General features: G+C 35.6%; 1 protein-coding gene across 3 annotated transcripts in view; it reads left to right on the top strand.

Annotated features, from left to right (window-relative positions):
• Positions 1 to 18565, top strand: part of UNC80 (unc-80 homolog, NALCN channel complex subunit) — a 233058-nt gene that overhangs the window by 57519 nt on the left and 156974 nt on the right. For 2 of the 3 annotated variants that reach the window (XM_044667510.1, XM_044667509.1), the window contains exons 14-18: positions 564 to 710; positions 5694 to 5841; positions 10957 to 11105; positions 13912 to 14078; positions 14758 to 14850. In XM_044667510.1, coding sequence (XP_044523445.1) covers positions 564 to 710; positions 5694 to 5841; positions 10957 to 11105; positions 13912 to 14078; positions 14758 to 14850 — 704 coding nt within the window. The remainder of the gene's footprint in view (positions 1 to 563; positions 711 to 5693; positions 5842 to 10956; positions 11106 to 13911; positions 14079 to 14757; positions 14851 to 18565) is intronic. The other variant, XM_044667511.1, reaches the window with a different exon arrangement.

Raw genomic sequence — 18565 nt, forward strand, 5'->3', positions numbered from 1 at the left:
AGAGAGAGAGAGAGAGAGAGAGAGAGAGAGAGAGAGAGAGAGAGAGAGAGTGAGTAGGAGAGAAGGAGGAAGAGAGAGATTAAGAACCTTAAAGATTCAAAGATTATTGGGAACAGTCATTTGGTAAACTGAAATTGATTCAAAAATTGTGACCAATTTTCAAAACTTAATATTCCATACCTTATGCTGGCATGGAATTGTGCCTTCTGATCAGTTATCTCCTTCAAGAAAAAATTTATTTTTATTTTCTCAGTGATTGCCACCATAATCAAACATAGTTATTTTTTATGGCCATCAAGGACTATTGTAGAAGATGTACCAAATGTGTGGAGTAGTTTGGTTTATTTTAAACAACATATATACCAACTAACTGGAAAAAAGCAGCAGTTGTAGCTATCAACAGCTGACTAACATTCTTCAGGCTGTGGGGGTTTGCTTGTAACAAATGGTATTTTAACTGGGGATCAGATATGTTAGATTATTCAAGGCAAATGCAGAATTGGCCCAAGGACATTAATGGGAGTGTTAAACCAATGTTTATTCTTCTCTCTCATGGGCACTAGGATGAAAGCACACCTGTAAGCACCCATAGGCTTGCTCTAACCATGCTCATCAAAATTGTAAAATCTTTGGGTTGTGCCTATGGCTGTGGAGAAGGACACCGAGGGCTCTCTGGCGATCGTCTGAGACACCAGGTATTCCGAGAGAATGTAAGAGAATTAAAGTAGATTCCATCTCCCTTCCCCATCCCTCCCTCCGGCTTATAGAATCTCTTGTCAATGAGGACTCATAGTTTTCTATTAAGTTGAATGCTTTGGACCAATAATCTATAGTGTCCTGAAAAAGAAATTATCTTAGTTATCTCAGGGCATTATAAAACCCAAACCTAGGATTGAGAAAATTACTTTCGTTACTTATCTGAGTGCAGGCTGGCTGGCTCCAAATCGGGGAAAGGATTTATAATTAGAATATGTGAACAGTGGTTTGAAATAAACATTTTAAGACTGAATAAATTTAACCAATTTCTAGTGTCAAAAGCCAAGTGTTTCTTTTTAATCACCTGGCTGGCTATAGCGGTCACAAGTTTTAACTCTGGATATGGGGGGGGTGGGGGGGAGGATTAAATATTTAATGTTTTATTTTATTAAACATATTATATAAATATTGATAGGAAATTCCATTTAGTGGGGAAAAGTAGACAGCCAGTACCAATAGTTAGTGTTAAATCTCATGGTTCTGTTCCAGAACTGAATTGAGACTTTATTTCAAGATATCCAAGTTGGTGAATTTGAGGTCTATATGAAACCTGAAACTCTATAGTTTGGGTTTCATGGTCATTATTACAGGGGAAATTTTTGTTAACTTGTCCTGGATTGCATCATTTGCATCTTAATCCTCTAGATCAGAGGTTCCCCAATTTTCAAGTATGAGAACTCAACATCAAAAAGATTCTGGGACCCCTACATGTTAGAAGCTGGACAATTAGAGCCCATTGACTGGGAAAGTTCATGATGACAGAAAGCTAATCTGAATTTAATAATTTTTTAAATGAATTTTATCTTATTAATCACAATAGCATCCATATATATTTGTAAAATAATATTTATAACTAAATTTATTTATTTATACCTAGATTTATTTAATCTACAAAATGATACTGCTTGAGGCCTATTTGGGCTTGCGAGTGACCCATTATAGTAACTCCACGGATCCCTACCTAGAGTCCACAGACTGGGAACCCCTGCTCTAGATTATTCTTTTACTTTTACTTTCAGACTAAAATAAATTCTGAAAATCAAAGCTAGTGTTTGCTGAAATAGCTTGTTTTAAGTTGAATCATGGTTATGGCCTTTCTTTCTCATGGCCTTTATTTTAAAATAGGGGATGTAGGCAAACCTAAATCCAGGAGATCACTCTACAAATTTGGTCAGAGTTTCAAGATCTTGCCAAACTGAGTGCCAGCCCAGTTTTAATAATATTAGTTTTGTCCTGAAATACTCACTCAAAATTATTAGCATGCTGTTTCTTTAATTAATTTAAGGGCCACTCTTGCTTCTTCCCTTTTCTTCGATTGGAAAATACATTTTTAATTATTTTGTGCTTATTTTTAAAAATTTAGGTTATAGCAGAATTAGTTCTTGACACTTTTATCTGGCCTTAGATTCTGATGTACATCATTTATTTATCTTGAAGACCAATTTATTTATCTTGAAGACCAATTCAGCAGCCTACTTTGCAAATTTATTTTTTTAACCTTCATTTTGCTTCTCAATTTGAGTGACTATGCTTTGGCTGAAGAAACCCCCTCACTATGAAAAGGATTAGTTATATAAGAAAAAAATATTGAAGTGAATGGAGAAATATTCATTTGTGATTGTCCTAGTTGGAACTGAGTTAAAAACTTTTTGTTAGCAAGCCATTTGAACAATATCAACACAAAGAGGAGGAATGATTATCATTGCTGACAACCAGCAAGCTTCTTTCATGGACGATGAGTCCCTTTGAGAAAGGTAGCTTGGTATAATGGAGAGGAGGCTGGCCTTGGAGTCAGGAAGACCTGAATCCCAGTCCTATCTCCGAGATGTATTGTTCTGTATAAAACTAAATCGGGGCAGCTAAGTAGCATGATCAATAGAGAACCAGTAGAGTCAGGAGGACCTGGGTTCAAATTGACCTTAGTCACTTCCTAGCTGTGTGACCTTAGGCAAGTCACTTAAACCTGCTTGCCTAGCCCTTACTGCTTTTATAAAATCCAGGACAGAAGAAAAGAGGTTTGTTTGTTTTTTTTAAAAAAGACTATATATTACTAACAAATTGTCCATGCAAATCAATGGTAGAATTTTCTATGGCAGGAATAGCTCATATTGATAAAACAGCAGGTCCTGAGATGGAGATAGGGGGGAAAAAAGTTTATAGAAATTTTAGGGAAGCAGAAAAAATACTCAACAGAAAATTATTAACTCAGTCTGCAAATGTTCCATGTGTTAACTTGAGGCCTAGTTCCATATTGATAATAGCAAATAGATTTGCCTGTAGAATTTAAGTAAATATAGCAAATAATTAGCTGGCTAGCTAGACAAATAGATTTTCCCAGAGTAAAGCCCAATTTCCAAAAAAAAAAAAATCATAAATCATTTTGAAACTAAGACTTTCTGAAATTTTCATTTTGTGAACTTCTCTAGTATCCCCTCAAAACAGCTAAAAATCTTTTCTCACTCCCCAGTAGCCCTTTCCACCTTCAGCAAATGTGTTAAAATGGAAATGAAAATTATCAAGTTACTAAATGTTGAAATAGTTATTGAATTGGAAAAGAATGGAAAACCTTCCAACATAGCCTAATCACTATTATTCTGACTGACTAAATGGTCTAAAATCTTCAAAATTTCTTAAAACTCTTTTAAAAAGAACAAAGTACACAATTTGAAGACTTTTCTAAGCTCTATTATAAACTGCCCACTGGAATTTTTTAGAAGTCTTAATGGTCTCTGAATGATTGAGTTTGGCATTATACTTTAAAATATTTTTTAAATATTTATTATTTATGTATTTTAATATTTTTTCTTTTAAATTTTGAGTTCCAAATTCTCCATCACAATCATATGTCACAATTTGTTTATCCATTCAACCGATAAGCATCTCCTTAATTTCCAATTCTTTACCACCCTAAAAAGAGCAACTATAAATATTTTTGTACATGGACTTTTTCCTTTTCCTTTGAGCTTTTTGGGTACAGATCTAGTAATGGTATTGCTGGGTCAAAGTGATTGTAGTTGCAGCTATTTCTTCAGAATGATTGGATAGTGATTAGATCAGTTTAATATTCTGTCTTTACCATCTCTGTACTGAGAGCTCCCTAAGCTGCTGCTGCTTGCTGATGCCATTGCATGTGTGGGCTCCAGACAGGTCATCCCTCGGGGCTGGTGTCACAGACATCTCCTGCCAATCTCTTAAATTTTCTTAGCCTGAAAAAAAAAAATGTCTCTCTGTTGACTGTGCTGCTCCCAAATTTGGTTTGAGGCATTATTTTAAAATTGTTTGGAAAGAGATATTAGGAGAGTTCAGCTGCGTGGCTGGCCCTAATCTGCCATCTTGGCCTCACCTTTACTGGGTACTTTCATTTATTTTAGAATAAATGCCATAATTTATACATTAGCATTTTCTATTTCAACATTTTCTTTGCAAACATTACAGTGCCATGTGACAAATATCATTATTTCTAGAATGAGATTGTTTAATCCAGCATTTTTATTTAAAAGCATTCAATTGTATTCTGTAACAAATAGTATTTATTTTATAGGTAAATAAATGACAGTTTCTTTTCTTTTCTTTTATTTTATTTTAAACCCTTAACTTCTGTTATAGGTGGAAGAGTGGTAAGGGTAGGCAATGGGGGTCAAGTGACTTGCCCAGGGTCACACAGCTGGGAAGTGTCTGAGGCTGGATTTGAACCTAGGACCTCCTGTCTCTAGGCCTGGCTCTCAATCCACTGAGCTACCCAGCTGCCCCTTTAAATGACAGTTTCACTGAGATCTAATCATTAGCAACCTACTCGGGATTAAAGTTTGGTTATTCTCATTTCCAGCCTTCAAAAACTATTGTCTTTAGAGAGGGAAAAAATAATTTTCCTTTCATAATCCTTTATTTTGCTTTGTGCAAAAAATAGTCAAAGTTTCTATTAACTGTGATTTAAGGATATAGCAAGAAACTTCCTAATGATTCTAAATGTTAGTCTTTTCCAGTCAGTTTAAAAGATTCTCAGGGTTCCATGTCAAAGAGGTTGGTTTTTAGCATTCATACTCAAGGGAGTATTTCATATGCCCCATCCCAGGTCTGCCTTCCATGATCGGGCATCTTTGTGTTGATTAATAGATTCTCAGAGCTTAGGGTCACTCATAGAGAATCCCTCTTCAGACCTTCCCTTTTCGGTTGGTGACCTGTTATTTTCTCTACTCTCCCTCCACCATGCTAGACTTATCCTTATCAATTCCCAACTGTTTCTATTAAAGAGTGTCATATGCTAGTCCTATATGTCATCCCCATAGAACAGGATCACTGCATTTCCTAAGGCTAAGATGCTCATGGAAGAGGCTTAAAAGGTCTCCTCTCATTCCCAGATACTATGTGTGCATAGAATCTTGGGAATTGGGGCTAACAAGAACCTAAGAGACTCTCTGCTACAGCCTCCTCATTTTGATAGTCATTTTCTGGGGATAATAGTCATGTTTTCATGAATTTCTACCTTGAGTGTGAATGCTTGGATGGATGGTTAACTCCTTGAGAATAGGGGCTATGCCAGGTCTATATTTAGGATCTTAGGTTTAGAGATGAAATGTACCTTCAAAGTCATTGATTCTAGTTGGGAAAACTGGAATCCAGAACAGTAAAATGACTTACCCAAGTTCACACAGGTAAATAAGAGACAAATTCAGGATTTGAATTCAGGTCCTCTGACCCTCTGATCCAACATTCTTCCCACTATAGCATCCTCAGAGGGCTTGGACATGGGAATTGCTTAAAGGTTTGCTGGGGTTGAATGGACTGGACAGAGTAGAACTAGCCAAGATAAAATGAATTTATACCCTTACTTTCAGAGGCTTCTGGATGGTCGGGGTTGGAAGAGGAGGAGGGGAAAAACGATAAAGGTCACTTAAGTAGATGCTCTTGACTTTTTTACTTTTCTTACTTCGTTGCAGGCCCAGAACTGCCTCACTAAGCTTTACAAGCTAGATAAAATGCAGTTTCGACAAACCATGAGGGACTATGTGAACAAGGATTCCCTCAATAACGTAGTGGATTTCTTGCATGCTTTGCTAGGATTCTGTATGGAACCAGTCACTGATAGTAAGTATGGATGTCACCAAAAAGACTAGGAGAGACCATGGCGAGGTAGCCTGTGCTATTTGGAGGTCCTCTCGAGTTCCTCGAGGTAGAATGTGTTTTAAAATATATAAGCATGTATTTCCAGGGCCAGTTAAAGTGAGGAAAAGAAAAGGACTATCTTTCAAGACATAGTCTGGGGGAGATGCTATGGAGAATTGTACATTTGCCAAGTATGCACCAATGGGGAAATTATTGATTGCAAAATAATTTGCATTTTTATTATTGCAGGAAAATAACCCTGGCTGTGCTATAGAATAATTTGTTGTCAAGAATGCACTAGTGTGATTTCCAATAATCCTGAGATCTATGGTACACAATTAGCAAGCAGATTCCTAACGTGGAAAAGGAAGCAATTTGTTCCTTTTAGGGAGAGGGATTAACTAAAGTTAATTCAAAGGTCAGCCAGGAATGATTACTTTGATCATGGATCCTAATTTGATTAAAGCCAAGACTTCAACCTTCAGTCATTCCTGTAGTATACAGAATTGGGGGATATAGTTTTTTTTCTAGCTTTGGCTGAGTTCCAAAAAGCTGTTAGAGGTTTTAGAATCTTGAGGAGAGGCAGTTGACTGGATCATCCGTGGAGGGAGGAAGTCAATGATCGAGCTCTTAGAGTATCTAGCTTCAATATTGAAATTTAGCCTAGCATTGATATATTTACTTAAGAAATTATTGTTTTAGATAGACCCTTTATATCTTCCTTTCCCAATACCACCCTGCCTTCCCTCCCTTACCTGAGTGGTTGTGGAGTTTATAAGGAGAGAAAATAGAGAGGAGTTAAATCTGTGGAGAGTTATCTAATTGACAGCATTATTTATAATTTAATCAAATCATCATTTATTTTCTTTTAGATAGCATTTTGTAAAACTGAGTGAGGCAGGTCCTTACTCAGATTCCGTCTTTACTTCCCTTCCCCCACCTGAGGTTCCTGAGATAACTGATAGGGCTTTCCTTTAATCCACCTTCCTAACCAACATCCTTCAAACAATTAAACCCTTTGTGTTTCAATAAAAAAAAAAAAAAAAACAACTATATCCCCCAATTCTGTATACTACATTCCCTAATCTTTGCAGCCCAGACTCAAGCAAGATATATCTAGATTTGTCATCTCTAAACTGTAGAGGGCAGGTTTCTGGGGGTCTTTATTCTTAGTTCTCAAATGGCTATTCAGCCTCTCAGATGGTTGGTCTTCTTTATCTTTCTGGAAAAGAGAATTGAGCCAAGGACTTTTAAGATATAACAGAGGAAACATAGAAAAACGCATATGCATGTATATAGCTACATAGTATGTGCATATATATATATATATATACTGATACATAGACACATATAGAAATACAATAAACAAAACAGAATTGTAACTCTTACTTGAAGATTGTCTCTAATTGTTTTTTTTTCATTGCAGTATTTGCCAGAATAAACAAATTATTCTAAAAGTTTATGCAAGTATAGGTAAAGAGCTCTATACTATTTCATGGGTACGTGGCCATAGGAAAACTCCTCTAGAGGATGTGGGATCAAATCCCAGCTCTATCTCTTACTACCTATGTGGCCTTGAGCACATCGTGCCTCAATTTTCTCATCTGTGAAATGAAAATATGGGACTAAATGGCCCCTGAAGTATTTTCTAGCTCTAAATATGTGATTCTTTAACCACTATTCTAGGAGGAGCATTCCTTACAGTAATGTAAGAAAACCATCTGGAATAGACCAAACATTTCAAATATATTTTTAATGAAAATTCAGCTACACATATGCTACAGAATAATTTGTATTCAACAGTGTACTAAGTATGATTTCCAATAATCCTGAGGTCCATAGTAAGTAATTAGCAAACTGATTCTTAAAAGGGAAAAGTAAGCAATGTATGTTCTTACTACTTTCATTTACCACCACTACCACTACTACAACCACTAAAACTTCTACTACTACTACTGCAATTACTACTATACTACTATTACTACTACAACCACTACTGCTCATATTTAACATTTTTATAGCACTTTAAGGTGTACAAAGAGCTTTGCATATGTTATCTCATTTGATCCTTATACCTAATATCCTTATTCCTAATATCTTCCCCCAATCAATTAATAATTATAATAATTTTTAAAAATATTATGTTAATAATAATAGCTAGCAATAATTAGTGCTTTAAAGCTTACAAAATGCTTACAATTATTTTTTCTTTATTCTCACAATAACCCTGAGAGATTGATGCTATTATTAGATAATTCCTCATTTTCCACTTAAGGAAAATGAGAGAGACTAAAATTAAGTGACTTGCCTAAGGTCACTAGCTAGTTCATATATTGAGGGAATTATGGGGATTGGAACAGCAGGTGGTTAATTGTGAGAATTGAGTAAACCACACTAATTCCAAACCTTGTGACTCAATTCTGTAGCTAGCTCAGTTCCCTTTCTATTCAGTTATGGGTCTATCCAAGTTCTTTCTTCTAGGAAGACTTTATTCAATTGTGGGAACTGGGAGAAAACCTTATTGCACTGTTTGAACCTCTACATGGCTGGGAAGCTAAACCAGCTCTACCTCCTGTTTAGAGATTCTTAACTACGGACCTAAGTCATATTGACCAGAAACCTGGTCAGATCCAAAGACTGATGAAATAAGTTTTCTTACAATCATATATCTTAAACAATCCATGTGTCTTTTCTGAAAACTGCCCTCATATTATTATAAGGAAACAGGTAAGAGATCCACATATTTCATATTGATCAATCAGGTATTGCTTCCGTGTTCCTTTATTTGAATACAGACATTTGGGGTAAGAGGGACACTTCTCTTTCTGATTTCAAGGAACTGCACCTTTTGCTGTCCTTTTCCAATTTGGAAAGTCCGCAATCTGTTCTCCAATTAAAAATCAGATTAAGTAATATTTTATCCTGTTTAATTGTTTCCTTTTAATTAATTGGCATTGTTTGATTAAAGTTTTACTGTATAAAATATATTGTACTATAAAAATATATTGTGCAAAAATATTTCTCCCCCTGTTTTTGAGGTCCAGCCATGAGCTGAGGAAGGGGCTTGGTCTCAGTTTGTTAGGCAATAGGTATGCACTGTTTAATAAATCAAAATGCTCTGCAAAACTCAAACCTTTGTTTCCTCAAGCATTTCATCTTTTACCTGCCACAGTATGAATCAGATTTTGAACTCAAGTCCTTCTGACTGCAGGTCTAGTACTCCATCCAATTTACCATCTACCTACTTCCATTCTACTTAACAAACATTTAATATGTGACTGTAAGCCCCCTCCCCCCCACAAAGACCTAACATTAAATGAGGGAAAATTATTTGTACATATGTAAGCACATATGGATCACCAACCTAGTTCAAACTACAGTAGTAAAAACACCTTTTATATGGGCCATTAAAATTGCCTTTTATTTGGTTTTTTACCTCAAGTCTCTCTTTTTTTTCCAATTCATCTTCCACAACAGATCCCAAATGATTATTCAAAGTACAGTACTGATTGTTACTCCTCTACTCAATAAACTCCAGTGGTTCCCAGTCACCTCCAGGGTTAGAAACAAACACCTGCATGGCTTTTAAAGCATCTTATAGCCTGGGGGAAGCTGGGTAGCTCAGTGGAGAAGAGAACTAGGCTTAGAGACAGGTTCAAATTAGACACTTTGGAGCTGTATGATACAGGACAAGTCACCTAACCCCCATTGCTTAGCCCTTACCATTCTTTTGCCTTGGAACTAATACATAGTATTGTATAGTATACAATACAGAGTGGAAAGTAAGAGTTTTATTTTTATGCATTCTACTACATATTTTATGTGCTATTATACATATTTATATATATTATATACATTATACACATAGACATACACATATGTATATAATAGCCTGACTCTAGTCTACCTATGTAGCCTCCTTATGTTTTATTGTAAAGCCTCATTATTCATTACTTCCTTGCACAAAATCCATTATCTAGTCAGACTGGCCTGGCTCTCACTTCCATTCATATTCTATTAGACATTCTCCTTGCCTTTAATCCTTTTATCCCTTAATTCCTCCTTACCTTTAAATCCCTTTATTTCCAGGGTCAGTGCATGATCACATTTTTCATGAAGGTGTTCCTCTTTCCTCACTTGAAAGTGATCTTTCCCTTCTCTAGATAATATCCAAGTTTCATACTTTGTGTCCCCAGGATGTAACATAGTCTATTGTGCCTGTACCTACATGACTTCATAGGTCTAGGATTTCCCAGTGTGAGCAATATTACAAATGGCAGATGGCTTGGCTCCCAACTTCCTGCCTTTAACAGTTGTTTGAGGCTCAGAAAAATTGAATCTCCCATACTAATGATTATCAAAAGCAACATCTAAACACAATCATACACTATCCACTATGTCGTACTTCTTCCTTGAACATGGTTTGCCTTGGGCTTAACTGGTGCCTAATAAAGGTTGGGTTGAGTTGATTTCCTTGTCAGAACTCTCTATTTTTCCCCCTTTTAATCTCATTCCATACTTCCTGTCAGCTTTTCCTTCCTACTCCTCATTGAGTACAATAGTTTAGGTAAGGAGCATAGCAACCCTTCACTGATCATGTAGGTGAACCCTAAAAGATATCATTTAGACCTTGGGGGTACCATTTCAAACAGAAGAGATCACTGTTAAAATAATTCTATGTCTGAAAGTTTTTCCATCCCACAAAAGATTAGAATTATAGGATCATATATTTAGAATGGAAAGAGAACTTAGGGAATCATCTAATTAAACCCCTTCATTTTACAAATAAGGAAACTGAAGCCCAGAGTCTTCAACAAATATTACACTACAGAACTAAGATTTGAACCCATATTCTCTGACTCACATAGTATTTTCACCATTTCACCTTTAGATGTTATCAAAAGATTCTCTAAACAAGATAAAATAATTATATAAGAGAAGAGGCTGTAAAGGGAGTGCTGTTTATTTGTTTCAAAGTCTACAGGGTATTATTATGACTTTTGTTTCATAACGTGTCTCCTTTTGCTAGTGAATTGTTTGCAAGATCCCATTGTTCCACTAAGCTAATTGCCTTTAAATTGTACCTTTGCTTTCCAGATAAAGCTGGGTTTGGGAATAACTTCACCACAGTGGACAACAAATCCACAGCCCAGAATGTGGAAGGTATTATTGTCAGTGCTATGTTTAAATCCCTCATCACCCGCTGTGCATCTACTACGCATGAACTACACAGTCCTGAAAACCTGGTGAGGATCTCTCTGCACAAGAGTATGCCAGCTCAAATACATGAGAGGCCTTAAAACCAGAGCAACAAAGGAGGAAGGGAGGTTGAAGGGGTAGGGAAGTGGAAGTAGAGAATATTAAACTGGAAAGTATTCTATTTTGTCGCTGTTCCTTCAGCTCCAGCAGTAGGTGATTCACTGAGGAAATTTAAGAGCACTCTTACTCTCTATTCCACTTTCCCTGACCAAAGAATTCCTAAGATGGAAAAGAGGAAAGTAGAGGAATATTTATTAGCCACTCATCTCATGAAGATTTTTTGATCATTTGTGAGATGTTTGCAGTAAACTTTGAGCTCCAATCAAAGAAGTCTGCTAAAGTAGGTACAGATTTACTCAAAATTGTTAAGTCCAACCTTGGCTTGATTGGGGTAAGTTTTGACTGAATTCCATTCAGAAAATGAATTTACAAATGATCAAGGAAGTGCCCTAGAATAGTGTCCATGAGGCTGCCCCTAAACCCTATAATTATAAAAATGATGATTTTAGAAAGATCTTGGAGAACAGAATGCCTTCTTAGTATGATAGCAATAGTCTACAAGTGACTAATTTCAGATAGGGCAAATATATAAATGGATTTTGTTTGATTATATTTATTCACTATTTGGGGTACTAAAAATAAGAAAAAGAAAGGAATGAATGATAATGAGTCCTTTTTAAAACACAGAAGGAGGAGAAAGAAGTTTAGAAGAGGATACAGACAAGTAAGACATTGTTGGAACTAATGTTAAATTCTTGACAGAACAATCCATATGTAATGGAGTTTCACAATTTTACGTGCTGTCTGCCCTCTTTTTCTCTTCTTTGAACTGGGAAATGTTCATGTTTTTGGTGTATCAAGTTCATAATAACAAAAAAATTTTTAATCATAACAGTAATAAGGATTACAACAAAATGCTAATGGTTTTATGAGCACTATTCCAAATTATATTTGCTTTAGTAATGAATGCAAATATGTTATAAAATGGTTGCCACTGTATGTTGAATGAAGGTTATAATCTGACATCTTAGATTCCTAATAGCAGGACTGGGTTAATTAAACTCCCCTCAGGCCCTTAAAGAGACAAAGGGGACAGGTGTGCAAGAAGTTATTACTTAATTGCTTCAGAAAAAAATTGTGCTTTGAGACAGTGCTGCCAAAACTGACTTTAATAGGTGGCTGAAGATATATTCTGCATTCTAACTAGCTATATATGTTACAACCTCATAAGCAGATTCTGCCCATTGGCACCTAAGTGAGCCTGTGAGTAAATGAAGCACAATTCCTGCCCCAATTCAGAAAATCGCTTAGAACTCTAAACATTCAGACTTGAAAAGAGAATAAACAAAGGGAGACCACGTGGGAACTATTTTTCCAGACTTGCAAAATCATCAAAGCAAGGACCTAAGTTACTGAATGTCTCATAAAAACCTTTTAAAGAGTTTGCTAATCCCCTCTCTTACCCCTTCCCCTCTACTGATCACACAAATGACAATTTCATCACAAATATCAATTTTTCAGTGTGTTAACACATAAGTTGGGTTTGACTGATCAAAATGATGCTTTATATTCATACAGAACAAATCTGGCTATTTAGAAAATAGGGTTAGAAATGGGCAGATTTTTATAAGTGAGCTATAAGATGCCATGTATCCTGAAACCTAAACATTGTACCCTGATGTCTTTGAAATAATCAGGCTTGTTGCAGAAGACCTTCCAATGAGAATTATATCAACTTTAGCTATGGTGGAGAGGACTAAAAATGCTTTTGGACAAAGGTCAAAAACTGGAATCAAAACCCCAAATCAAAATCCCCTCCCTTTTATTTCCTTTTTTGATCATAATTATGTGTTCTCAGTAGAAGCCTAGGAACTAAAAGGCTGGGGCTATAGTATTATAATTTTATATTGTATCCAATGATCTTGAAGTCTAAAGTATGAAAATTGACATTATTTTAAGTTAATTATTTTTTTCTAATTACCAAAAAACTACTCTATCTACCTACTACTCATATTCACCCTGAAAAAAGTGTAATTAACATATGTGGTCAAGAAAGACCCATTTCTAAATTGGCCACATCCAAAGTACATACTTTTCATTTTTCACCCAGAATTCATGAGTTCTTTGAAAGCAGACTTTATCATCAGTCTTCCAGAATTGTGGTTGGCCATCCTGCTAATCATTGTTGTTTTTCAAAGTGATTTGCCTTTATAATACTTTTCTTTTCACATAGATTTTGGTTCTCCTAGTTCTACTCTTTTTACTCTTCATTGATTCATACAAGTCTTCTCAGTTTTCTCTAAAATTTCCCTTTTCATCATTTCTTAAAACACAGTGGTTTTCCATTACATATCTCATATATGCAAATATATAAGTTGCATAAATGTGTACATGCACATGTATGTAAATACACATAGAAATACATCAAAATTTATTCAACCATTTCCAACTTATGGGCTCTTCCTTAGTTTTCAGTTCTTGACAACCACAAAAAGGACTATTGTAATTATGTCACACACATGAGTCCTTTTCAAATTTCTTTGATGAAGGAAAGGTGGCCTAGAAACACTTAATTTTATCACCCCTAGAGATGTAAGATGAAATTTGTTCCTCAAGTTTTCAATGTGAAAAATTTGCGTGTATTAGCACATAGCCTCCATGATAAATCACACTTCTTTTTAAAAATTAATTTCAGCACTATTCCAAGCCTTCTTTTTCAGGCTCCATGAGAAAACTCTCTAATGATATAACTTTCTCTCTTTTCTGCTATACCTCATGCTTACCACTCCATAGGGGCTTTACTGTGACATCCGGCAACTGGTCCAGTTCATCAAGGAAGCTCATGGAAATGTTTTCAGGAGGGTCGCCCTGAGTGCCTTGCTAGACAGTGCAGAAAAGTTAGCCCCAGGAAAAAGGTCGGAGGAGGCAGAACAGGACTCAAAACCTTCAGGGAGCAAAAGGTATGTCTGCCATCAGGAAGGGAACTCGTTGCATGTTTCTATCGACCTTATGACAAAATAATATTTTGCTCCTTTGCATTTTATGTTTACTGGGTGCTTGCCCTTCTACCTTGGAACCAATACTCCATGTCTATTCTAGAGGAAAGTCAAGTTGTTTTTTTTTTTAAATGTAGATAGGAAATGTTTAACAAAATAAAGTATGATACAATGTAGATAATATTAATTTGTGGTTTATTTTGTTAAATGTCTAATTTTAATTTGATTCAACACTTAGCAGTGTTACAGGGAATTTAGGCCACTTGTTTAACACCTTTGCTCCAGATAATTATGTAAGACAATGAGTTTAGAGCTTCCTCATACAAGATTTCCATATGCCAGGGCTATCCTAGAATGCCAGAGGCAAGAATATAACTTGTTAGTGTTCTGGGCAATTGTTTAAGACTCTTAGTTGGAGAGTCCCTATCCTACATTTAAAAAGGGCAACCAAGAGCTAAATTTACATTTTTTTTACCTCAATATAAAATATGTATTTTCAAATGATGGCATTTTCAAGAGGATTAGATATTGTGTTTTCATTATTTGTGTGTTACTATTTTCGAGCATATTTTATAAAATGGCTTCCTACTTTATTGACTAGACATTAGCCCATTTTAATGGGTGACATGAACTGTTTCCTCAGATCAGAGGCTGGAATTGATAAAGGCCAAGGATCATCAGCACCCGATGAGTGTCGCAGCTACATGTCTGGCCGCCCCTTGCAAACTCCAGAACAGTAAGTAACAGAGAACGTGGTCCCAAAGATATGTTGCAATAGGTAGTGAGGGAAAATTCTACTGCAGAATTATTGAGTCATCCATTTGAAATGACTCATATTCATTTGTTCCTTTCTGATTCTTTTTACCTTCACTCTAGACTAAGCATTAATCATATCGTAAGTCGATCACTTTAAGAGCCTCTTGAGTTCTGCTTTTATTGTAGTCTCTCTCTATTCTATTCTGTAGAGCAATGATTCCCAAAGTGGGCACCACCGCCCCCTGGTGGGTACAGCAGAGATCCAGGGAAGCAGTGATGGCCACAGGTGCATTTAGGGGTGGTGAATAACTGTAAGGGGACGGTGATAGTATGTGACAGGGGGCGCAAAGTAATATTTTTTCTGGAAAGGGGGTGGTAGTCCAAAAAAGTTTGGGAACCACTGCTGTAGACCATGAATGAATTAATTTTTGGAAAATCCCATTTTAATTCTTCTCAAAAATTTCCAGTTGCTTCCTATAATCAATAAGATAAAATTCAAAACCTTCAGCATGGTGACCAGAATCTCTCTTAATCACACACCTATTTGGCTTTCAAATCTTTTTTTTTTATTATTTTGTTTTATCTCAGTTTTACAATCTATTTTGTCTCCAATACTATTAATAATTTGCAGTCAAGCAAATTCTTACATTATCTATATCCACCCCCAAAAAAGTCTCATTCTGCAACATGAGCCCATTACATCTCTCACAGGAGGTGGATAGCATACTTCATTCATTGGTGGGCCTTAGAAAAGGTTCATTATGTTGGTCAAAGTTTATGAGTTTTTCCAAGTTGTTTGTTTCACAATGAATAAATTTTCTACCTGGTTCTGCTCACCTCATTTTGCAACAATTCACACAATTCTTCTCAAGCCTCTGTGAAAACAGTCCCTTTCATAATTTCTTACATATAATGATATTCAATTATTTTTTCATGCCATAATTTGTTCAGGCATTCACCCAAATTTATTGATACTCCTTGAGCTTCAAGTTATTTGTAAGCACAAAAAGTACTGCAATAAATATTATTGTACAAATAGAATTTTTGCCTCTTTCTTTGATTTTTTTAGGTTAGGCCAAATAGTGGTTTTGCGTGGGTAAAAGACATGTATAGTTTATTAATAATTTAGCAACTTTTAATTTTTTTCTAGATTTCATGTTGATACAACTTTTAATAATCATTTTCTTTCATTTTGCAATCCTTCTTCTCTCTTTCCCTCCCATCCTAACCACTTCTTCAAGACAGTAGATAATATGACCTAGGTTGTACATGTATTATCACATAATGCATATTTCCATGTTTGGCATATTGTGAAAGAAAGTACATATCACTTATGCTAGAAAAAAATTTAATGGAAGACATAAAGTGGAGAATGGTATACTTCAATCTGCACTAAGACTCCATCAGTTCCTTCTATGATGGTGGATAGCTCTTTTTCTCATGAATCCCTTGAAATTGGTCATGTTTATTCTTGACTGTAGTCCTTTGTGCCTGTTCTTCCTGGAATACCCTTCATCTCTGTCTCTTCCAATCCATATTCTACCCATCCTTCAGAACACAACTAATCTAACACTATTAGCCCTCTGACTAATGCGGTCTCCTTTCTTCTTTCCTTTCTCTATATTTTTATAGTACTTCTTGCTAAGCCGAGACAATTTGTCACTTTATCACACATCAAATAAATGAGAAAATGAATGTAAAAACACTTTGAACTGAAAGTGTTACAAAGTTGTCGGTCATTTTGGGGGACTATGATTTTATCAGGGCAGGAATACTTGTAAAGATTTGCTTTATGAGTGAGTCGGTTGAATGATGAAGTACTAGTAGCCAGTGGAATGAAGGTACTACATTATCTTTCTTTTGAATGAACATAGCTTCCCTTCTTTTCTAATTGGGGTTCATACCCAATGTCCTTTCCTCAGTTTCTTCACTTCTCACACTGACAAAGCTTAAATGCATCAAATAAGTGTTCTCATGATATGATAAATTACATGGTAGTTACTTAAAATATAGAAGTAATGCTATGAAAAATTAATTGTTTTCCTTTTAAGCAATAATGGAAAGCCTATTTGTTACTTAACTGCAGGTGCCTCTGATTCCATATCCTGTAAACTTGAACTTCTCTTGGTTTATTAATTTGTAATCATCCTTCATATTAATCATAATGTATTTCAGCAATCTCTTAAAGGAGCACCTATTTTTACTCAAAACAAAGGACATATTATAACCTTCCTTTTACAGAAAGGGAAACCAAGGCATAAAGGAACAAAAAAAGTTTCAGGCAAAACCAAGGAAAGATATTGGTCTCAGACTCACAGAAACTCAGAGGTTAAAAAGGTATCAGAGGCCATTTACTCATATCCATATATGAATGAGAATTTCGATAACATTTCCAACAAATATTCATAGTCTTAATATATTAAGAGGGGAAAATAAAGCAATGTAATACTGTGGTTTCATCCCTCACTTGGCAGCCCATTCCACTGATTTCTTCCAAAGAATTTCATCCATGGAATACTAGCTGTTCTTTCTTAGAACTCTTTGAAATGAACCTTCCCAAAATATAAAATGAATATCAGCCATATACATGGCTCCTAACTCTCTCCTGTTGGTGCTATAGCACAAGACCTCAGTGACCCGTATTATTTACAGCTCTACACACATCTCCTTGCTTTATCTATTTCTTATTCTCCCTTTTTTCCTTGTTCTCTTTATCCTTCTCTTTCTACAGAGGTTGCATTGACTGAGTAATATTCAAACTAAAATTGGTTTTTAAGTTCTCATATCTCTGGAATTGATTATTGATATAAACCCATTAGACAAAGCTGACATACCACCCTATCATGATGGCAAACCTGATAAATGGTCCCACTAGATGCTTTTTCCCCCCTCAGAGAGTTTATTCATACCCTGATCACAATGTTATGAATTCTCTGAAGGTAAAAAAAATGCAAGTGACATGAACATTTTATATGACCCTCCTGAGGAACTCATTTCTACAAAACTAGCATAGGTTCATTTTAGAATAGAAAAAGAAAAACTTTGGGTTAAAAAATAAGAATTCACCAATCACATATCATTGGTAAGCTTTGGGGAGATGAAACGTGTACGTTTCAGTGTGAAAAAAAAATCTTAGATAGCACCTAGGAAAGATGCAAATCTGTCTCTAAGGCCTGCAAGCAAATTTAAAATTATTGTTAAAATCTCATAAACACCGACTTTTTATCAATTGTTTTTGGTTCATGTTGATTTCCATAACCTACTTCAGTGTCTCGGGTTCCCAGTAGTTAGAAATTTTAGCCCCTAAGCTAGGTAATAACTGTTATCAGAATGAAATGTCTCTGCTCCTATCTCACAGGCATTAAAATACTTGTCAAATGAAGCACATATATTTTTTAAAAAAGTAAAAACAGAGAGGAGGATCAATGGAATAGACTTGGGGTAAATGACATCAGCAAGACAGTGTATGATAAACCCAAAGAGCCCAACTTTTGGGACATGAATCCACTATTTGACAAAAACTGCTGGGAAATTTGGAAAACAATATGGGAGAGATTAGGTTTAGATCAACATCTCACACCCTACACCAAGATAAATTCAGAATAGGTGAACGACTTGAATATAAAGAGGGAAACTATAAATAAGTTAAGTGAACACAGAATAGTATACTTGTCAGATCTCTGGGAAAGGAAAGA

The sequence above is a fragment of the Gracilinanus agilis genome, chromosome 3 (assembly GCF_016433145.1).
Source record: "Gracilinanus agilis isolate LMUSP501 chromosome 3, AgileGrace, whole genome shotgun sequence".
Classification (NCBI taxonomy): domain Eukaryota; kingdom Metazoa; phylum Chordata; class Mammalia; order Didelphimorphia; family Didelphidae; genus Gracilinanus; species Gracilinanus agilis.